Here is a 24,667-nt window from a genome sequence, read left to right as displayed (position 1 = left end):
TCTGAGAAAAAAAGGAAGCCCGAGGCACTACATTTCTAGTCCAGCCATTGAATGATTGTGTAATACAATATAGTAAATAATGGTTGGGGCTGCTGCCAAGCACACAGAAAAATGGACCAGTTAAACTTCTCTGCGATGATCTAGTTTGTCATTTTACCCTTTCACAATGAAGGCAGTTCAGTACTCGTGGTTTTACAGTGACCGCATAATTGGGGTCTGAAATTACAGAGTCCTAATCAACCCTCCTGTGTTGTGGAGAATGTTTATGCCAGATGCAGATGTTAAACACCTGCCTGTTAAGAACTTCCAGTGCACAGCTGAGTGAACGCACACTCTTTCATCTCCTGTGTACTCATAATATCCTACGCAGCCTTTTATGATTGCCACCAGGGTTGTAAACCAAAGCATTGGGGTTTCTGCTATGCCTTCATTTCAGACTGCACTCACACTTCACCACTAATTCCAGGGCAGGCTGCTCTCTAGCTGACATTAAAACACTATCAACAGTAAGTAAAAAGAATGTGAATATTCTTGTTTCCTGCCAAGCACATGGTCTTTCTACTCTGTAATATGGGGAAATTTGATATTTAATTATTAGATTGCTGAAAGCCATAGCAGAAGAACACACACTGGCAAGGTTCGCAAAAAGACCAGACGTTACCTAACAAAACTATTAAAGAAATTACCTAATCAGTTTTCTGTTTTTACCAAAAATCTCTTTAACCAGTTACATCCCAGAGCTTTTTTTACATTTCAGTCATGGACAGTTTAGAAAAGCGATAGTATTAGTATTGCTGCAGAAATAAAGGATGGGGGGAAGAGTTATTTATTGGTATTATCTTGCAAGATTTATTTAATCTGTACTTTTGTCTTTCCTAGTTTTGACCAGGGGCATAATTAAAACATCTTTCACTGGTTTGATTTTCAAATTTATTTTTACAGCGCAGACTTTGCATATACTCTCTGTAAAGTGAAAAAGGTAAATCTTCAAACAGTCAATAATCCTTAGTAAATGATCCTGTAAAGCATTGACTATATCATGACACAAATGATGTTTCCATCAAAAAAAATTCTTAAGCTACAAAACATTACATAAAAAACATTACATTACATAAAACCACAAAAAATCTTTAGGCGGTAGATATAAAATATATTATTATTGAGTAGTGGTGTCATCTCTTACATTTATATAAACACTTAAATTTTGTTCTAAAAAACACAAATTCTGACTGCATTGGGCATAGAAACAATGTTTCTAGGCAAGCACTATTTTTGTTATTTTGCATTTTGTGTAGTATTCCTTTTTTGTGTGTGAATCAAAATTGGTGGCTATGTGAAATAAGAATAATATTAATTCTTTCATGAAGTCTTGATAGTCTATTTGTTCTAGTTGAAATAATAAAAGCACTACTGGTCTCTGCAAATTTTCCTTGTTTTCTCTTGTTATAAATAAAAAGAGTGGAGACACTCCAAGTGGAATTGACTGTAAACATACAGAGTAAGTATACTATATCTAGTGTAAACAGACCCTGTGTAAGGCACAGTGAGGCACAGACCTGTAAAAAGTCACCTACAGCAAGTTTAAAAAGCTGTGTATTACTGTCATTGTTGTCTATAGGAAAACTGTTGTATTTTACATGTATTCCAAATATTACTGAGCTGTTTAACTTAAATGTAATAGTGACATGTTTTTTTGCCACCATTTCTGCAAATGGCATTCTGTTCATAATTAAAAATTCTACTTTTATTGGTTATGTTTATAACAGACAGTACAGCCAGCATCCAATCCTGGCGCAAAGATACAGTATATTCTTTTAAAAAGATAAGTAAAGTAAAGTCTGTCTCTAACACCGGTAAACAAGAAGCACCATATGATGATAATACGCCTTATTATGAGGACAATACAACAAGTTAATTAGTTATAAACTCTGAATAATTTGGTTTATGAATGCAATATTCATAGGTACTGGGCTTTGTCTCAGTGATTTTATTCTGTGAGTATGTGACACAGGACCAACACTCAATATATAATGTTAAACACATTCATGTTGATTTACTAAAAGAGTGGAAGATGATTGATTATTCACTAATTGTTTTAATATTTAATATGCTCACTTTGCAAAGTGTATAACAGAAAATACAAAAAAAGAAAGATTTTTGCTAACCTATAATTGCTTGTGTTAAACACACAGTCTCTGTTTCTTCACCTCAATATATTTACATATACAACACAACTATGAATACGTACAGTTAAGTATTGCTACTGTTATTACTGCTCGACTAAGGTTCAGTATTCCATGAAACTGACCGAGATTTCCATTACTCAGTATCTATGGAAACCTAGCCTTAGAAAAAAAAGAAAAAAATGGCCATGTCGACGCTTGGATTCTGTAAGTGTTGCAATACTTATTCTTGTTCGGTGCTCCCATACCGATCTCTATCTGTCTATATATCTATCTATCTATATGTATATTTGTTATTATTATTATTATTATAAAGTATTTATATAGTGCTGACATATTATACAGCACTTTACAAAGTCAATAGTCATGTCACTAACTGTCCCTCAAAGGGGCTCCCTACCATATTCATATGTCAATATTACAGTTTAAGGTCAATTTTGGGGAGGAAGACAATTCAATTAACCTCATGGGGAGAGCCTGCAAACTCCATGCAGATAGTCCTGTCCGAGATTCGAACTTGGGACCCAGTGCTGCACAGGCCAGAGTGCTAACCACTGAGCCACCCAGTGTAAATAATATATATATATATATATATATATATATATATATATATATATATATGCCATATCTACCCTCCAAGAAGAAGCTGAATGTACATTTACAAACTGAAATAGTTCCTTCAGTGAGTTTAGAAAATTTTGTATACCTGGGAAATTAGATCAGTGTCTAGACAATGATTAGGGGGGGACTGTTGTATCCTAATGTCTCCCAATGACACAGCTCTGCCCACTCACAGGTGACAGTGCTGATGTAGATTGGCAACTCTACCAGGAAGGAAGAGGAGAGGGTCATTACATTTAGTCCATCCACATACATTTAAGATTCTGGCAGGTAAGCCAGACAGTGGGAGACTACTTGACCTGTTTTAATGTTTCAGATATTAAACTTCGTTCTGGGGATGAATATTGGAGAGTGTTGTATGGACATGGCTGAATGTGCACAGTTCACGGTGTAATAAAAGCACCAGTCTCAAACCTCTGTTGGCATAAAATGTCAGGAGATTTGGGACAGATGTGTAACAAACGTAAACATTTCCTGCCCAGGAGGGGTCACTTTACATATCCATATACATTTGTGATGCAGGTTTGACCTCTCACAAAAATAAAATGTTTTATATATAAAGTAATAGTGTTGTTTTTCTAACTCATCCCATCACTGACCAAAAAAGAAAAAAACATCTAATTTGGTGTCACAACAAGTTGAAGATGAGTACCTGGAAATATGTTACAATGTAACGAAGCAATTATTTGCTGTCCTGGGACTAAAGCATATTGAAGGCTCCAAACACCATAGAACTTTCTTCTCTAAAGTCAGAAATTTAAACAGTACACGATGAGTTGTAGCAGCTGATTACCTGGACTGATGGCACCAGTGGAAAAATAATAAGTTATCTTTGCAACATTTCGGTCCAGTTTTTATTACATGACCTTCCTTCACATTTGAAAAAAAAATAATGTATCAAAAAATATTTCACATTTGAAAAAAAATTATCTCTATCAAATAATGCCAGATCACTGGTTGTCCAATATAAAAGGTTGCCACCTTCAGGAAGAACATTCCAGTCTTACTATGCCTTTCCTATTAATGCCAATGGAAACAAGCTCCATGTTTACTGACCAGGCCAGTGAAAGATTAGGCACCTATTGTGTGTTGCTTCCCCCACTTCATGGATTGTAAGCTCTTCGTGGCAGGGTCCTCTCCTCCTGTATCACTGTCTGTATTTGTCTGTCATTTGCAACCCCTATTTATTGTACAGTGCTGCGTAATAAGTTGGCGCTATATAAATCCTGTTTATTATTATTAATAATAATAATAATATCAACCCTAGCCATATGTCTGAGACAAAACCTCACAATTATTTTTTTCAGGTTGGATTAATGTATCAGAAGCATGCAAGGTAGTTAAAGACAGTGAATGCATTTGAAGCCAAGAATAGCAATGGCAGCCTACATATTACACTCTGAGCCTCATGCAGCTTGCTCCTTTGTAAATGTGATCTATAAAGATATCTTTACATATGCAGTTACTCATTTTATCTGCAAATCCAGTGTTTAATACAAGCTCTTTCCCTGGCATTATTGTCAAAATCCTCCCTGCCCTACTTTTCTTCCATGGTAAATGCTTCCAGCTCCCGTATGTTGCGCTCTATCCATTTTTATATATTGCATATTTATTGTATCAGTGTCATGTCAAACATGTAGGAAGGGGATACAGTTTCCTTGGTCAGACTTTGTCCCCATCTTCCTCAAAACACAAGAGTAACATACAGAAGAGGCATAGACACCAGTGATAATAATAAAAAAGTAGAATTCAGCTGCAGCTAGTGCTCTCATTTTCCCCTCCCCACACCAAGCTTTTTATTTTCCAAAGCAATGCAATTGCTTGGTGTGGTTTCAAGTGCAGGAGTGCCATTCTCACAAATGAAGACTCTGCTGACGTCAATGGCATTCTTATCATGCTTAGTGCGACATCAGAAACCAGCCCTCAGAGGCTACTCTTGTTCACAGTAACACAGCTGACACTAAACTGTGGACTGGAACATTCGCCATCTCATCTGGAGCTGCAAGCACTGCAGAGGGGCCTGTGTCAGCACAGTGTAAACCAGAACAGAAAAAAAGACATAGTAGTAAATACATTGCATTCCACATAAATCAATCCAAAGCTCTTAAACGTGTAATTGGGTTACAAGTGAAACCCTTTAACTCAGTTGGTATGTGAACCTGATTTCCAAGGACATTCACAGGTTGGGATTATCCTGCAGGATAGATTGACACTATAGATGTCCCTGGATTTTAAATGCTGCAAAGTCTTTCTGCATAAGTATGGTTTTTAGTTTTTGAAGGTTATATATTTACTTTATAAGTGTATGAAAATGCGATAACAATAAAATAAAAAATACTAAAAACAAAAAAAAGGACTTGTAGTCTCCTGCCATGACATGAGGCTATTTAAGGTATAGAGCATGCTCCCTGCTCACTCATTAAGTATAGTTAGGGTAAATCTGCATTCACTTTAATCTTACAACTATGTGCTGTCTGCTGCTGCACATGATTTTATGTGAATTAATATTTGCCAGTGAACATACACTTTGCAAAGTGAACATTTACTTTTCTTAATTATGAACTTGCTTTAGAAAACTAACCACAATTTTGGACAACTTTGATTGCACATGCACAAAGAACTCCAGGATATAAAATTACATTATTAAACATTGCATGCTTTTCACTTTGCTTTTTGTTCTAGTACAACTGATGTATTAGGGAATTTGGGTCAACTAAGTGCTATTGCAATACTCCTGGATTGTAAACTATTCAGGGCCGGTTCTCTCCTCCTCCTGTGTCACTGTCTATATCTGTCTGTCATTTACAACCCCTATTTAATGTACAGCGCTGCGTAATATGTTGGCGCTATAAAAATCCTGCTTTATAATCAATAATAATAAAAACATCATGTGCAAGACAAACAAGATTTTCACTTACACATGATTTAAGTCAAAATTCAGTTCACTTTGAGAAACATTCACTTTTGAAAGTGTTAATAAGACTCCTATACATAAAAAGCAACCCTTACACTGGAATCTTTAATGAATAAAAAATGAATTCCATGGACTTATCATTTTTCAACATGTAATTATTTAAAATTGTAGTTACGGCTTGTACATGAAACATGGCTCCTATAAGCAATACAAACCTTATCGTCCAGTATTTTTAATCAGCCCAAAATATCTTGGACTCTATAGCACAATATTTATGTTTCAATTTCCTTGGAAGAAAAGCCTACGTGAGTTGGTGCATTCACCATGCACATCTCGGAGGAGTACATGTGCCAATATCTTCATATACATCTCTTTGCATGTCTGTCTTATTTAAACATAACAAAAAGGCATTTTTTTAAAAAGAGAAATTGTAACAAAACCCATAGGGGACCATACAAAAGAATGAGGGGGTTAACAGTGATCTGCAGCACGATGTCATTTGCATCAGAAAAGGTAATGGGAATGAGCTGACACTGATCAGGTGATGTTGTGTATGAGCTGCTATCATTGTGCATTCAATCAGGTCTGTAGAGTGAATCTGTGTACAATATTCTGTCTACCGTTCTCAATTCATCACAGGATCACAGACACCCTGTCCCAGGTCCAGTGTCTGCTCCCACTATAACACACAGTATATCTAACATGTATGCACAGATCTGTGAACATAAACCACTGGAACAAAAAATCAAGGTTTGGTAACGATTTAATACTTGCAGTTATCAAACATTGTTTTTTATTCAAAGTAGAAAATGGAATACATATTTTAGATTACTTGTTTGACTTTGGCCAGCTCTGGGAGATACATGAGGAAATGGAAAGGGAGGGGGGGGTGGAGAGACTTTCGATCAAGTAGTTGCTTGGTCAGGCTATTACCCCCAATTGGGATGGTACTATCCACCTCGAATTATATGCCACCCACGGATCCCAGATTTGTTTTAACTTGTCAATAAGAGTGCTGGTTAGCCCGTTAACAATTATCCAGTTCAGCTTTGCCACAATTGGTTCTATGATATGTCCGCTCTCTTCCACCCCTTCACTATGGAAATACGTGCTGCTAGTAAAATTAACTTGATCGGTTTCTTAGAATGTGAATGTGTTGTTTAATTTTGCTAAAACAAAGCCCCTGGGATACATATTAACATATTCAAAAGTATTTTTTATTGAAACAATACAGTTAAATGTATTAAACTTTGCACATATTCATTTACCTCCAATGAACAAATGCAAGGCAGCCCATGTTTCCAAAATATTACAAGCATAAAGTGTAATTCTGAACAAAATATAAAGTATGAGATATAGTTTAGAAAATGTTAAAGCCTCTATTAGATTTTTTTGCTCTATGGGGTTTTTTTTTTGTTCCTTCCTGAAAGAACATACAATAAAAGGTTAAGTCTAATATAAAACTGACAGAGATTCTTCCACGTTTTATTAATTCTATGCCCCTTTCAGAGATATTCTAAATTCTTGTCCTGCTGACAAAGGAGATGATTTGCTAAAGGGGTTTAGGCTGCTAACTTTTCAAGGTGAATTATCAATCTGCCAGGGATAGGTAATTTAGCCTAGTAAATGTGTTGAAAATTCACTTTGGAAAGAACACCCATGTGCACACATGAAAAAAAACAAATGTCTGCACATATTTGGTTGGTTGAAGTCAGCAAAGCTCATTTATTAAGCAAAGTGAAATAGCCTTTGCATGGTGATAATGTACTTCTCCATGTGAAAAGTCTATACGTATTTAGTGAATTTTATATGAAAAAAAAGAAAGAAAAAGAGCCCCCAGCTTTTGTTGGAGGGCAAATAACTGGTTAAAATCCAAGCAGGAGCCCGACCCACTGCTATAAACAAATTTCCATGCACTTTCACCTGTGTGAATGAAGCCTATATAGGGCTTCATTCTCAGGCAATTCAGTTTAGAGCTCTAAGGTACATTTATTTGTCAAATGGGACCTTTTTCAATAGCCTATTAGAGGATTAGAGTACCTGTGTGCCAGCAATATACATGCATGACTCTCCATTCACCTCTTGGGGAGTTGCATGCAATATACTCCAACAACAGTCAATAGGCAGACGCTACTGATGACAACAGCACACAATGTAAGGTGATACAAATTGTTTTCAGAGAATGCAGCATATCTGTGTGTACACTGGATGTGATTGAAATGTTTTCCTCCCCCACTCTATCATATATATATCTCCTTGCTTTCAGTGTATATTGTGGAGTGAAATGAAATTGTGCATGCTAATGGCATATTGAAATATAGAACATGTATTATTGTATGTCCCGGTGGTATACTGTATTTTCTTGAATCCTATTGCTGACTTCTATCTGAATATCTGCTGCAGTCGTGAAGTCCACATGTTACATGCTTAGCATTTATAAGAGCACTCGGCTGCTATAGGAAAGGAAGAAGAGAACTCCGGCTCGTCAGGTATCAACAGCAGAGCTGGGCTGTGATTGGTTGTTGCTAGAATCCTTCCCTATGATGTCACCAGTGTCAGGTGCTTCTGATCCAGCTAGCTGCATCCAGGCAAAACCTCACATTCATCCTTTATGCAGAGCATTGCTAATAAACAGAAACAGATTACAATCCGAGTTGTTTTTATGCTTCTCATAGCCATAACAATGTCATGGATTCTGTATCTATCAGCAATAAGTGATGAGTTTAATAAAGAAACCCTGTGTATTTTATGCTGGATTAACATTTTACTGTGTGTGTGCCATTCTAGTCAATTATAGGGAACTGATTTGGTGATTCTTTTTGGGGGAATATCCATGCTCAGCCAAAATACTACCATTTTTGTCATCAATATATCTAATTAGTCGTTTAAATAAATATCATATAACCAAAGCAATTAGTTCTTGCAGTAAAGTTGTAAAAATACACAGCAGGTTTATAAATTTTAGGATATCTACACTTATTTCTTTATGAGCACATGTACTGAGCATCAAAATCATTTTACAGTTATACAGCAAAGATTTGGAAATTCTTTGACAATCAAAGCCCTTTGTGGTTGTTAGTGGAATGTCATTGCTGGTACAGAGCTGTACATCTAAACATGTACTTACAAGGAAACAAAGGTTAAAAAAAAAAAAACTTTGCAGGAAGCACATTGTCTAATTGTTCTAGATTGTATGAAACAAAACAAGATTACAGGCTGGTTTCTGGATTATGCGTAAAAAGACCTTCATGGCGCAACACAACATTCCAGGGCTAATTCTATCTTTCTTAGGTACACTTGAATACTCTGAAGATGCAATATGCTATACCAGCAATATGTGGGATAATTTAGGTGAGTTCATGGATGTTTCTGGTCATCTCTTGCAAAAATGTTTTATCCAAAATGTAGATTTCACAACAAAATTCCAGACAAAGTACACTCTTGTCTCACGTGGTCCATGATTCCTACTTCCTCTTCTAGCGTTGCAGCCTTTGTCAGACCCTCTACCATACAGCTTTCAAAGTGTCCCACCATCACTTGCTTTGGTTCCTTTTCTGTGACCTCTACTTCACTGCTGAGTCCATGTGATAGTTGAAAAAATTATACTGTATTCTAAATATGGGTCCTAAGCTTATCTGCAGGTATAACAACTAATGCATGGCTTTACACCACCAGCACATCTTTGTGTTCCTATAACAGATGCCACAAACAGGTGAATCAGTGGGGGACACAAGTAAGGCAGAAGTTACAGAATTCACAGGGTCACTTTAGGTCAATATGTATAACAGTTGTGAGTTTTGTCTTAAGGTTCTTTAAAGAGGGCAACTCTAGCATTGGGGCCCAAAATATTTAGGAGTTTTGAACCTAGTTCCATCCAACTAAAAAAAAAGTAAAAGTGATACGGATATAATACATTTCCTGAGTTTCGGTAAGGAATAATTCTGTGAGCTAAAAGCTTTTAAAATAGGGACACTGAAGTAGATTTTAATTTTACCTACTTTATATTACAATAAATACATAAATATGTTTTAGCAGAAGTCCCATGGGGCTCCCTAGTCTGCACCCTCCCCAGTATGATCCCTGTTTTGCACAGTTGAGAGCACTCCCCCACCTACTAGATTGTAAGCTCTTCAGGGCAGGGTCCTCTCCTGTATCACTGTCTGTATTAGTATGTCATTTGCAACCCCTTTTTAATGTACAGCGCTGCATAATATGTTGGCGCTATATAAATCCTGTTTATTAATAATAATACTACGACTCACTCCCCCTCTCTTAGGGTTAGGCTACACGGATGTTTTCCCAGTGTTTAACCAGAGGCTTTAAAAGACCATGTTTGAAATTCCCATGCAGGTAAATGTGTCCATTGACTTTAATGGATGCATTTTCCCGCGTTTAATAGTGCTTGAAACGAAAACGCAGGAAAACGCAGCATAAACATTTCCCAGCATTTCAAAGGCAAGCTTTAAAATGCTAATAAATGTGCATATAAATGCGGTAGGAATGTTTACATTAGTTTTTAAAACCGTCCGTGTAGACCAAGCCTTCTGTGGCTTGTAAATGGTACAGAACCTTCACATGGGCCTACAGAAGGGTTTTTAGCCCAAAGTGGTTGGTTTGAAACTAACACATGGCCTTATTTCCCCAGGTCTCATGGAGTGAAATGAATGTCATGAAAGATGCATAAATGCTGCTGTGGAGTGAGGAATTATGTGATCCATTTATCATTAAAAGATCCTGAAAACCCTGATTATGATTAAAAGATCCTGGGTAAAAAGACAAGGTCACTTTTTAGATTAGACAATATAATCTATAATTCTACCATCCTCCCTAATAACCATTTTTTACTAACTTCTCCAGCACTCCCAACTGTTCCCTCTTCCTTGCTTCCACTACCAAATACATAAATACCTATTTAAAACTAGTTCAATATACCCAACAAGCTTTCCTTATCAGATAACAAAACAGTCCTAATCCAAACAGAAAGAATAGATTTGAAGATTTCTTTGGCAGTATATAGAATTTTGTCAGTATATAGAAATATATTTTCTACTAAATGAGGATCCCTCCTTTAATCTACAATAAACGGTGCAGTTTTCATGTCTCCACTTCTCTTTTATATATACAGCACAGTGATTTGCTGGTCAACACATAATTATACTTATAAAATTACCTTTACGAGATGTTTCTTCACAATATTTCCTTGCAGTTCCTCTACTTTTTGTAAACATACATTTGTCATAGTACTCAGAAAACTCTCTAATGACAGAAGCTTTGTGTCTCTCTCTATTCCTTGCTATGACTCAAAATTCTTGAGAAAAGTGTGACTGCTTGATTCATTTCCTTTCACACTCTGACCCTCTAGGCCTTTGGATGACTTTGGGGGTCATACAGAGTGTGATCAAATATGAACACTTCTTCTCTGCTTTCATGGTGCTTTTTATGCTTTACCCATCATTTCCTATACTGGTTGTTTATAGATGAATTGCTCACTGGCCTAATATATCTCTTGGGGACTTGCTGTGCTGCGGGATATACATATTTTGTAATGAGCAACCGAGTCTTTAAGAATAAAACAACCCAGTTTGTTTATTACCCAAACCAAAAGAGACAATTACAACTTTTAGAGGAACATTGTGTGGAAGATAAAGGTATGCCAGACTAAATGTTAATATTCTGTATCTAATTCAGAGTTGAGAGTACAAAGTTGCCTAAAGCCACCCAGTAGCAAAATAAATCAATTCCCAACCCCAGGGAGTGCAAAAGGCTTGGTCAAAAATAACATTTTGCATAACTACCTTCTGACTACCCTGCTTTTAAAACCTTTTGGGTCACTCTAAAAAAAAATAATAAAAAGCACTGTAAATGACTGGATGTTTTTTCTACTAAATATGGCATCTCCAGCTATAATTAGTTGGATTCACCAGTGCAGTGATTGATCCAGGGAATTATTCTGACTTCTATGAATGGAAGAAAGCCAACAAGACATTTTGTTCCACACACTGACAACTGACTCACCAGGGTTTCAGTTTTGTTTTCCTTGGAAGCAACTATATGAAAGAATATTGGAATAAATTGAACAAAAAGATTTTTTTTTTGTTTTATTACATATAAGGTAACATATAGGAAGATTTATTGTGCTGACAAAAATACCTTTATTTTTTACTTTCTTTTGGAATATAACAATGCATTTCCTATTCCTAGTCACTGCTATGCTTTGCCCTTTATAATTGTATATCTGCAATGTGAAATCATGTATGACACTCCTGTCTGTGCCAACGATTTATAGTTTTACAAGGTTCAGAGGAAGATTTTGTATTGTCACCACTGTGCTGCTCACGGTTCTCCTTGCTGTACTGGAAACTGTATTGTAACCTGCTTATAGGTAAAAATTCAATGGTTCAGACCTTCCTGCTACTCTAATGAATAATGTTCCCCACCAATCATCCGGTCATTAATTAGCTGTCATGAAGAAAGCTATGCTTTGACTCTACCAAGTTTCCTACTCTACACAGACACTTTGCAGAACAAGGCATTTTAAATCAGTAATAGAGAAATAGTGATTAGTCAATGTTTCTGGTCTTGCCAGATGGATTTTTGCTGTGTGGTAGAGCTGTGGTAACTGGAGGAATGAATGGACAGAAATAAAAATATTTTAGAAGGCAAACCTGCCTCCACACATGTGTATTTAGTTGTTTGTTCAGCTTTGTAGGAACAAAATGTTTTCAATAAATTTGTAAACTTTATATTTCTGCCTGAAATGTCTTCTTTGTGGTTCAAAGCTGCAGAAAAACAGTTAAATGTTTGTTCCTAATCATAGCAGTCTGTATGTCTAATAGCCGAATCCGGGCTCAGGTAACAAGATTTAGAATGAATTGTGTTTCCATGAAAAAAGGTGACATCTACGAATGACAGCAGCCCGAATGAGTTAACCAGAGAAGAATCTGGGATGACAAGACGAGGAGCTAAAGAGAAGCCGAGTGACTCACGGCTCTGTGTAATTGATTACTTTTAATTTAATGATAATCAAACAACTTCACTGGGGAAAAGCTATATTGATTGGAATTCAAACACACTTTTAATTTTTATTATGTATTCATGAAGGAGATGCCTGTGAAAAAGAGTGGGATCAAAAATAAAGCAATCACTGCTTTGACTGCACAGTGATTTCATCCATAGCACCATGGCAGCATTCACATTTAGAGAATCCGTCAACATGCAGTCATATAAATGACTCAAACCCAGGCTGTGCACTCCAGTCTTCACAGCTCTGCCCACATCTCAAACAAACATCTCTAAGCCAAATTGCCTGTATTTATCTTGTATTTTGTCATAAAGTTATCTAATAAGAAAAGGACCAGTACAGTCCAGTCACCCATAATGAAAACTTAGAAACTTTAAGCTGAATTCACTGAACTCAGTTCTGATAGGCTATCGGTTACAATACACATTGGTATTTAGACATTTTATGGAGAACATGTACCTTTCCAACGTATCAAATCACCCATTTCAACCGATAGCCGATAAAATATATTAAAGCTAAACAACCAGTTGAAATAACTACATGTGAACTGTTTCACCTGTCAAAGAATCTGACATTCTGTTAATTTAACCAGCTTTACTAAGCAACATAGCAAGGTCCAGGACCTGCTGACTGCACTGTATTTCAGGTTTCTCCAGCAGCCACCTAAGTCTGTAATTGGACAATCTGAACCAGGCTTTTCCTAACCATTGACTAGACAGTGAAAGGAGAAATAACACAGTCATGAGCTAATCAATACAGCATTTTTAAACCGGTGATTAGTCTTCAGAGCAGATCCTAAAATGAAAATACAAGGTTGTTCTTAAAGTTCTGATTTGAAAACTGGGGCATGTGTTTATTGTTATCTTCATCTGTGTGCTGATCTGCGGGTTGCCAGGACTGAACTCCTGGTCACCAGAACATCCTGATCCAGCCAAAGAGCCAAATCCAGGAAGATCGGGTAACGATGATGGTGCCGGAGCAAGGATTGCAATTAAGTGCAATTAAAGAATTGTGATCAGACAGGTAAGGTTATTTTATTGTAAGGTACATCACCCATTCCTTCTGCAGTAAAGGACCTGCCTGATCAACTTTTTGGATTTCATTCTGTTTTATTGACAGATCTACAAATACAAATATTGACAGACCACAAATAAAAAACTTTCTCAAAAGGGTGATAAAAATTAATTTTACCTTGAACCAGTTTCATTTCCTGATGTCACTGCTTATGCTACTTCCCAGGAAAGCTGGGCAATCAAAATGTGCTTCTAGGAAGTGGATAGAAGCCAAGATTGGAATTTTTTAATTTCTCTTAACAATTTTATATGTTTGCTCTTTTTTTTTAAGCTTTTTATTAGGAAGTCTTTTTAATGTGATGCACTTTAATTTCTAGAACCACAGATGTTTGGTAGTATCTATGAGTAAACAATAAAAGTTTAATACATTTAGACTATTCAAATTCAAATACTGTTGCCAGACTGTTAATCTAGCACAAAAACAACAAAAAACAATAATCCCCAGTGGGGGCTATTTATGTTGGGGTAAAAATATTTTCCTATGAGGAATAAGGAATAATTCAAGCAAACAAGTATGAAACTGTCAATATGACGAAAGAAAAGATCAACAGTCAGAGGTGCTGACATAAGGAGATCTGTCCTAGATAACTGTGCTAAGTGTATTGTGATGTGATCATAACTTGTTAATAACCAAGGCATATTAGGCACTCAGATCCAATTTAAGGTCAGTACATAAAGGATGCCTTGTTATGTAACAAGGATTATTGCTGGCTAATTTGCATTCTCATACCTTAAGTACCCTGGCTTTCTTACTTACTAGCGACAGCTGTAACAGTTCTTATTGGCTTTGGTTAAGCAGCCACAGCCATTGCCCCAAATACTTTTTCCAAAGACAGCACTTTTCCTACGTCAGACTGAGGGACTGTAGCTTAGGTTATCCTGGCAAAAATTAAATGTTATCAGACCAAAGCATAAGTTGTAAACCCAATCACTGCAAATTACCTTTTACATATCTATAACATTTCAGAACAACTTTGTCATTTAAACATCTGCAGTTTTTTTAGCATTATTCCTGGTGACCCTACCATGTTTCAGGGTGACACCACTCGCTCCATTTCCTATTGGGCTCCCTCAATGTCGCCCTGCCACAAGGGCTTCAGATGGAAACTACATGTGGTTATGGTCTACACCTACTTAAAGTTAAACCACATATATTTCTCCAAATCGTGCTGCTTTAGAATGCTAAAAGTTGTCCTGCCAAACAGAAGGTATGATTCAGTAGAGCAGATTTCATAAACAGCTAGAGGTCTTCCATTTACTTACAGTTGCAGCTTATTACAAAAGATCCCAGAGATTGACTTTTGTGTGACATTACAATGCTCTCACGTCATTCATTATGCCTGTAGGTGCATTTTGCTGGAAGCATGGTGAGTTACAGTAAGCCATTACACATGCTGTGTCTTATACACTCTGGGAATGATGAACAAATAGATGTGTCATATTAATTACCCTGGATGTGATCTCAGGATTGATGATCAAAAACAGACTCACACACAGCGAACGTCGCCGACACAGACCAGACTTTGCGTATTATTGGATACCGAGGTTAATTCAACTTCTAAACCTCTCGTCATAACATACTACATCATGGACTTCATAAACAGATTAGGATTAATATTATTTGCTTATTCGTCAAACATTTAACTATTCTACAATGAAAATATGATGATACCAGGAACTACATACATTTAGATATGCACTACAAATCCCAGTAAAATCTAAAATAACAAATGACAACCCATCCTTGGTCGGTTATAAACACACAACGAATCTGAATAAATTAGTATTATATTATAATTGCATCCAGTATTTACCAAATATAAATATTTTAGAATATGTAGCCATCATTCTCCTATTGTAAGGGAAATCCGGTGACTATTATCTTCCTCCATCACTATTAGCCTCCACCTTCCATGGAGGAAGATGGGAGATAATGATCATTCCTGATATTTTTAAACCATCATGTTTAAATTGTAGGTATCTCTGCTATTCCTGTTGTTGAACTGTTTGTCTGTCTATTGTGTTGTTTACCAGTCAGGATCGTGAATGCCCTTTGCCTTTTACAGAGTTAAGGTCATGGTCCATACAGTGGTTTGAGATGCTATTTTTGATCTGTATAGTTATCCGTTTCTGGGACGGTTCCATTATGCTATGTAAAGTTATGGGGTAATTGTATACCTCCTGTTTAAGTATGTTATTTATTGTGATTTAGGTTTGTAATATTTTGGTAACCCTCTATACAACCCTAAAAAAATAGAGTCATAAAATGCACATCTACAAATTTGAGTAAAGAAGGGATAAAAGCAGCAGCTGACCCCTGGCCTTCCATGTCATTGCAGTGGTGGCTTTGTGAAGTCAGGGCTTTATACCGATATTGGCCCTGATGATTGGCTTAATCACTGGGGAGGTACTGAATGTTTGGGGAAGATGGCATTCATGGCTCCCTTTCCATCTTCCTAGCCATTGTGGACACTTCTTTATGTGTTAATTGGTTGAATCTGGGGCTTATTTTGTGGGTGATTTGGGTGGGAACCCTCAACTTATCAGTTCCCAGCACATTTTTTCCACAACGGTTTCTTATCTTGATTTGTATTTCTGATATTATAATATCTCCGTTGGATAAGGTGAAAGAGAAGGTGAAAAATAGCATCAATTTATTGTATTTAGTTCTATTTGCAGTAGCTATTCAACATTCTTTGACTGTACAATTTGGTAGTGAGGGTACACATATAAGCAAAGGAAAGGATGCAAACAATTTGACTGGAGTAAAGAAAAGAATTATGGTGTCAGCAGCAAGTGCTTGTAACCATGGACTTTGGGAGTCATCTCCATAAAGCCTGATTAGCAAAAAAGCAAAAAAGAAAAATATGTAAAGGTTTACAATTTCCTTTTGTGCCAGAGTCTATCCATATTTTATTGGACAAACACCTTTATTTTTTTTTTTTTTTTAGGATCCTATCGTCTTCTGTTTCCTAGCTGAACCACTTCAGCCATTCATAAATGAAGGTCTTTTATTGTCTGAAGAAATAACTGCAGACCATAGGGAATTCCCTGAGCCAGGTGAGTTATATTTAAGCAATCCAAGAACTTTACCAAATCTCACTATTCCTAGCTGCAATGACTGCTATCTATCTAACAACAAAGCAATGATCAGGCTGATTGCAACCTTATAAATAAGGCAAAAGGAATTAATCAATCAGTTAATGTGACTTTCTCTCAAAAATTGCTATCTTTCAGGTAATCACCACTTCTATGAATGGTCAAAGAGAAAAATGGTGTTACTTGGTTTATAACGTGGTGATTATTAATGCCATTTTAAAGGCAAACAGCTAAGTTCACTCCTTTAAAGAAAGGAGTTTGGTTTTGCACACACAAATGTTTATGTACTATGCAATTAGACACATGGAGATAAAGAGATAATTAGATAGACTGACAGATATGCTTATGTATGATAATGTAAAATAATGATAATAATGGGCAGCACGGTGGCTCAGAGGTAGTTGCTATGGCCCTTGCAGCGCTGGGTGCCAGGACACTATCTGCATGGAGTTTGCAGTTCTCCCCTTGGATTTCCTCAGGGTATTCTGGTTTTTTCCCACATCCCAAATACATGCAGTTAGGTTAATTAATTGGCTTCCCCCCAGAAAGTGACCATAGACTGTGTTAATGACCTATGACCATGGTAGGGACATTAGATTGTGAGCCGCTTTGAGGGACAGTTAGTGACATGATTATGGACTTGTACTGCGCTGCGTAATATGTTGGCACTATATAAATACTGTGTAGTAATAATATTAGTTATCAGTAAATAAACACTGACGTCTATTGCTGTGTATGTAGAGCTCGGTTTGAGCTCGGTCTCGTGCTGTATCCTCAATGATTAGTGGAGACATGGAAGTGATTTTTCCACAGAGGGAAGCTGTAACTCCACATTGCTGGTCCGGATGGTTCTGATGTCACAAGCTAGACGTTGCTAGGTGATAGAAAGAAAACCTGATCTGCGTGTTTATGTATTGTCACCACCATGCAGAACAACTGAAAAATGCAATGATGTAAAATTTACACAGAAATCTTTGTGAAGCCGCAGGACACTGGCAATAGCATCATTGTGATCCAAAGCATTAAGTGGACGCAAACAAATATTATATTATTTAAACAATAACCTGTACTTTAGTCATTGACATATTGTGGAAAATGTCATATATGATTTGAAGGTCAAAACAGTTTGACATTTTTATATAAATCAACTGCACAAAATGTAAAGTGGTTTTACCGAGCTGTTTGCAGAAAAATAAAAGCTATATGATACCCATTCAAATCTAAGATAACATGTTACAGATTTATTAACAAAATATTTATGTATTCCATCCATATTTGATATAAATGCTGTGTATGTCTTCTTGTCTATCTGATCCATCTTTAAAGGTAAAAGACAAAAATCTTAACTAAATGACAATCAGCTCGGTGAAACACTGTGTATAATTCTTAGATTGTAAGCTCTATTGGTAAGGGTCCTCTGCTCCTCATGTGTTATTGTTTGCACTTGTCTGTTATAAATGGTTTATTATGTACTACTCCTATTTATTGTACAGAGCTGCATAATATGTTGGTGCTTTATAAAGGTTAGTAATATTAATGTAAAAAAAATAAAAACAAATGTTATCCTTTGTTGATCTCAGTGTTGCTGATCTCCTGCTACCTCTGTACTGTTACTTTCTATCTAAATGCACTCCATTGAAGAGTGCATAGCATTTTTCAGGATTATCTGGATGGTGACAACAATAGGCCATGTCTATGTTCTATGTGTTAAATTGCTTGGATGCCATTGTGGAAGGATGAAAATGCAGAAATGACATGAGAAGTTTGCAAATATTGAAAATGACTTTTGAAACGCCAAAAACATGTTCAAGATTTTGTGAGAATTTAGTAAATTGGGTTACAAATTTCCTTTTAAATGGAACTAAAGTTCCACATTGAAAATCTGCAATCAGGCAGGACTTTATTGCAGAAAAGGACAGGTCATGACCCCTCTGTTATAAAACACACTTACCTGCCTGATCACTTCCCTCAATTGCCAAAAATCAGTGAGTTGTAGGAAGCTGGGAAAGATGGCACACCGTGGCTTCCCCTGTGGCTCCTGGGAATAATTGAATTCTTGTGCACATTTATGGGAATTAGGTTATCCTGGCCTGGCCAAGCAAGATGGCCTATGATCGAACAAAGAAGAGAAGGAAGAAGATGGAATGGGGTCAGGCTCAGTGTATTTGAAAAAATTGGGATCAGGCAGGTAAGGTTATTTTATAGCAAAGAGGACATAGCCTGTTCATTCTGCGATTAGTGATCTGCCTGACCACAATTTTTTTAATCTGCTTTAAATCCCAATATGTATCTACAATACACAGCTTATATATTCATACTGGATTATAATCCAATCCACTCGTATCACAGTTTACAAAAGATGTGCACTGAAGTGATCCATTATTGGGCAATATGAGACCTGAAGAGCAGGCTAAGTGTTACACTTTTAAGTGCAGAACACCAATATCCTTTCCTAACAAGTTTTTTTAGCAGTCTGTGGAACGCTCCGTCTCTGGTTTATTTGCTTGTCCAGTGAGGTGAAGAGAGGTGCTCACTGTCCCATGCATGGCACCAAACTCCAATCACAAAACATACAGCTCTGTCTATATCTCAGTAGATGGATTACTGAAAATCACAAACACTGCCAGACTGAAGACAAAAAATGTTATAAAGTGAATGAGTTTTTGGGCAGACAGGAAAAAGCAGCAGATGTATGTTAACAAGATATGCACTTAGGTTAATTGGCTTCCCCTTTAATTTAACATTAGGCTGTACTAATGACATATGACTGTGGTAGGGACATTAGATTGTGAGTCTCTTTGTGGGACAGCTAGTGGCAAGATTATAGACTTTGTACAGCGATGTGTAATATGTTGGTGCTTTATAAATACTGTGTAATAATAATAATGATAATAATAATATCAATGGCTATACTAGCTGCACATGCTCACCTTCCAATACTCCACAGCTCCATATGACAGGGCCTGGCACCTATTAGATCAGGGACTCGATGCGGTCACACACCCAAGTGAGATGTTCCCATTACCTTTCCTATAGACTTCTTTTTTCCTACCCAAAATACTAAATGTAATGATATACGTGTGGAATGAAGTTAGAATAGTATACCTCCAGAGATACAAGTAATCTATACACCAGACCAAAAAGGAGGACAACATGGAGAAAGGGGGAAATGATTGCAATAGAGGGATAGTCCCAATGTGTCATATCACAGATTTACAAACAATTTCTCTGTCTCCAAATCTATCTCAGACAAACTCCACCAATACTCAACAGGTATTTTCTATTTATCAAGAAAAAATTAACACAAATTATAAGAAGTGGACACAGATTGGGGTCCGAGGTATGAGTTCCCTTTTCTAAAAATGCTACATTTTTGGAAGATTTTACCTAAAGTTTTATTATTTAGGGGGACGAGGAGGCTGTGTGCAAACTGAACCATGTATGGTCTGCTTTACTGGGACCCCTTTGCTCCCACCGGCAATAATTCTGATATATGAAAAAACAACTGATATGTTAAGGTTTTGCAACAATAGTTGGTACTGCTATTAAAGCAAATGAACAGCAACAATAGTAATCTGTAAACTAATGAAAAATATAAACAAATAAAATAAAACATATGAAACATTATACAATGTAACAATCAGATTTTTTTTTATTTCAATGTTACATCTCTGAAATTATGAAGCAAGTTCTATCCTAGATCACAACTGAAGCCTTTACTAGTGATACTAGTGAAACTGAAGCCTTTACTAGTTACGGACGTCACAAACTTGTGGGCCTTTTATCCATTTCCATCGTATTCCTTTACAGTCGGTTCTCATTAAACAAAGTAAAGTCTATTAAATAACCAACCCTTACGGAACCCTATAACTGGAGAACCTGAGCTCTAAAAACAACACAGACAACAAATCATCAGTAAGGAAATTTCAGCCTTTTCATTACATTAGGCAAATGAGTTTTAAAATAAAGTAAGGCTAACTTCAAACACAATGAATTGGAGCAATTGGGACCTTTTTTTGCAGTTTCCTGTGCAGCTAGGATAACCTGGCTGGAAGCTGCAGGTTAAGTGTTTAAGCAAACCATATAGCTTGTATTACCAAGAGCCGGGCAACATTTATTTTTAAAGCAGAACTGCTGCCAAAAAATACCAATAAATAGTTACTAAAAGATATAAAAAAAACAACTATTATTTCTCTAATATTTGGCTTCATTCCAGAGCTTTCCTTTGCAGTAATTTTTTTGCATCATTTAACTCACTTTCTTTGAGCTCCGCCTGGACCCATCCCAGCCTATTGCTGAACGGTGAATGAAGAAGCAGCAGAGTAATGAGCTCATCTTTGCTTTCTTCTTCTCCCGGCATACTGATTGTTGCATTGTGCTGCTTTTTGTTTTACACTCTCCTGTGCTTATCTGGGTCTGACACCAGTTTAAATTCAAGTTCTTACACTGCTTAAAAATACCTTTATGATTGTAGGCTCTTTGGGGCAGGGTCCTCTTTTCCTCCTGTGTCGCTGTCTGTATCTGTCTGTCATTTGCAACCCCTATACAATGTACAGCACTGTGTAATATGTTGGCGCTATATAAATACAGTTTAATAAGAATTTGTGTCTTTTATATCTGCCCAGAGATCAGCTCTACGTTTATTTTATCTCAAACAAATATAAGCAACTGAAGGAAAAAAAAACAAAAAAAAAATAAACTTATGACAGTGTTACATTGCGTATTGGCACCACAACCCAAGGGAAAAATGTCTTCTATCTACATGATAATGTCACACATCTTAAAGCTCTAGGTCATTGTACTGTACAGGAGCACACACTTATGATTTGGAGTAGCTTTCCCTATCCTAGGTGGAAGCAAGACACGCCTGCAGTGTTTTGGGTACTGGCAGTGTATAGAAGTATTTTAGCACGGTTTTGGTAGTACAGCATGGTGTATGGTGTCTCATGAGCAGGGACAGTGCCATATGAATGTATAGCACACTGTTCTGAACCCGCCTATATAACATCATTTTAAGTGTTGTGAATATTCTGCGGTCATGTTTAATTATGAATTACACACTCATTTCTTATTTGTATTTTTTATTCATTTAAGATGTGTACATGTCAACACATTGAAAGTGAAAAACTAATCTGAATTTTTTAACATTTACAATTTGTTTTCTGCACACTGCCAAGTAAATATCTGTTTGTTTATAGTTGCCTACAAATATGTGCTGGGGCATGTTGCTGCACTATAAGCAATGATTACAGTACAAACCATTATATATGTTTTTTTAAGTGACTTTTTTGTATGTATGCACTATTTGCACTGTATGTACATTAGTGAATCTAGTTTTATAACACCTGTGAGAATATTCAGGTATCACTGACAGGTGTATTTGGCCTGTATTTGACCTCCTTGTAATTGACATTTGAATTCCTCTAGTCTGTAACTACAAAGGAAAAACCTGTTTAAGACCAACAAAAGTTTGCTGACACCAACCCTAACACACCATTGCTCCGAGGCCATACATTACATTCTGCTCCCTTCTCCCTTGTTCACATTGGCTTCAGCTTGTACAGAGCCGTGTGTACATCAAATTTTACAAAACGTTTGCAAGTCTTTCAGCAATTTGTGGCCAGCCTTTGTAAAGATAAAAAAACAACCAGTTTATAGATACTAAAACCTTATCTAAATAGGAGTGATGTTTGCTATTTTAATTATCTGCCTGCAAGTTTCAATCAAGTTCCAAGTTATGTTGAATTTTACTAAAGTCTGCTAGCAGCTTCTTTACAGTGACAGCCTGCGTCCATAGAAAGATCTATGTTTAACACCTCCAAACTGGAGCTGAAGGGTATACAAGGACTTATATACAGCTGCACCTACAGGTAAAAGACAACAACCCAGTACAGTCCATATATAAAATCTGTTGCCTGCAATCTGAGTAAGTTAAAAGGCTTGAGTTGACAAGGGAACACAAGGGTTTGATGCATTTTCTATTTAAGTCAGGTTCAAAGCAGCACCAGAAAAGATTATTAGAAGAACAGAATGTCAATGCAAATAAAAAATACAAATCCTAGGAGCACTTTGGGGTCCTCCATAAATATAAAACTAGAAAGTTTCCTAATAAAGAAGGTGAGGAGGGGGCATGAGAAAATGAGGAGGGGGCATGAGAAAATGTGCAAGTGGTGTTTTATGATAGGGAAAAAAGATAATGACAGGCTTTTACTGATTTATAAAAAATGTTAAATACCATAAACAACACTAGAGATCATACTATGAAGATGTTAAAAAGTAAGCTGGCACCAATCACCACTGCAAGTCTAGGACAAGAAAGGAGTCTTGTGTCACATTGCTGCCATCAGGTGGAAAAAAATGAGTATAACACCCTAGAATTTTCTGCACTGCTTATAAACAAAACATTTATATGTCAAAAGCTTGTCCTAAAAAATCAACTGTGGCACAGAAGAAACCTCTGTCGTTTATTGCGTATGTTTTGCTGCAAAAACACTAACAGGGCTGCAATCACTCACCTATATTATAGGGCCATACATTTAGGAAAATGCATACTAAAAAAGTGAGGGTGAAACTTATGCCAAACAGGTAATCACGCCATTGATTTATGAAGAGCTTGAAAAGCTTTTACAATGCAACAGTTATGTCTGTTCTTTGTACACCCAAAAAAGGCTGTTCCAAACAGGTAAACATTTTAGGGATGAAAGAATTCTTGTTTCTGGTTTACTTTTGTAAAATTTGTTTGAAAATGTCTTGCAATCCAATGTCCCTATATTTTAGAATCACATATGACAATAACTTGCTACCTTATACTCTTGTGCTTATTTTTAGAGGAAAAGAATATTGGTATTCTAATAATTCAGCCATTCTTTTTCAGTAAAATGAAATGTGCTTGGCATAGGTTATACAAAACAGAAAAGACACTATCAGTTATTAGCCATCTCCCACTCTATTTTATTCTATTTAGTCATACATAAACCATCCCCAAGATGCAGACTTGCTCTCCAGCCTGCTGAGGGCCAGACTACGCTTACATCTTTTGGCTCCATATACTCCATCTATACTCTACAACCCATAGTTTTGCCATAATTTATATCTCCATAACAGACAGAAAGTGGGAGACAAATGCCAAAGTAAAAACCTTTAGAAAACCGGTCATGAGAATATATTGACATCTTTCTAAAACTGCTAGTTGTTCGGGTATTTTACCATTTCTGTGGCTGATGCAATTTCTGACCCAGGACAAGTATTACAGGTAGTCCCCCGAGGTAACGACACCCAACATATGGACAACTCCTAGATACGAACATAGCTTCCCTGCTTGTTTGTGTGCAGGACACAGGCTTGATTGGGGGTGGGGCGGGGGTGCGTTCCCATGACTTGCAGAAGAAATCTTTTGGTTGTAACGCTTTAATGACCAAGACAAACTCTGCAGTTGTTTCTTTTTGCATATCAAAGCACAGCTTGCTCCAGAAGTTAATGAATGTCTAGGCTCCATAAAGTTTTTTTTTTTTTTTAATATTTGCTTTGTTTGTGATTCACAGTGAGGATTTTTACAGTAACTAAGAGGTATCCAAACCCCGGGTCCAGCAGGGTCAGGATAGGGACCCTGCTTGGGAGGGCGCACAGGCCAGAACCGCGGACCATGTCTCGCATGCATCGCAGTCTCTGGACACAACCCGGGTGTGGGTTATGTCTCTGGGCTCAGACCTGCAATGGAAGAGTGGGTGGGTTCTGGCATCATGACGTCTGGGGGAAG

At 36.8% G+C, this 24,667-nt stretch overlaps 1 protein-coding gene across 7 annotated transcripts in view; it reads right to left on the bottom strand.

Moving 5' to 3' along the window:
• The window catches only part of PDE4D (phosphodiesterase 4D), a 743,908-nt gene that overhangs the window by 83,965 nt on the left and 635,276 nt on the right, over positions 1-24,667 (bottom strand). The window contains exon 6 of one of the 7 annotated variants that reach the window (XM_072416397.1): positions 6,617-8,342. The exons of the other annotated variants lie outside the window; for them this stretch is intronic. Within the exon in view, the coding sequence (XP_072272498.1) occupies positions 8,293-8,342 (50 nt within the window). The 3' untranslated portion in view covers positions 6,617-8,292. Of the gene's footprint in view, positions 1-6,616; positions 8,343-24,667 lie in introns of those variants that run through there. 7 annotated transcript variants of the gene reach the window in all.

Source organism: Pyxicephalus adspersus, chromosome 6 (assembly GCF_032062135.1).
Source record: "Pyxicephalus adspersus chromosome 6, UCB_Pads_2.0, whole genome shotgun sequence".
Classification (NCBI taxonomy): Eukaryota; Metazoa; Chordata; class Amphibia; order Anura; family Pyxicephalidae; genus Pyxicephalus; species Pyxicephalus adspersus.
This window is presented reverse-complemented; position numbering and strand designations above follow the sequence as displayed.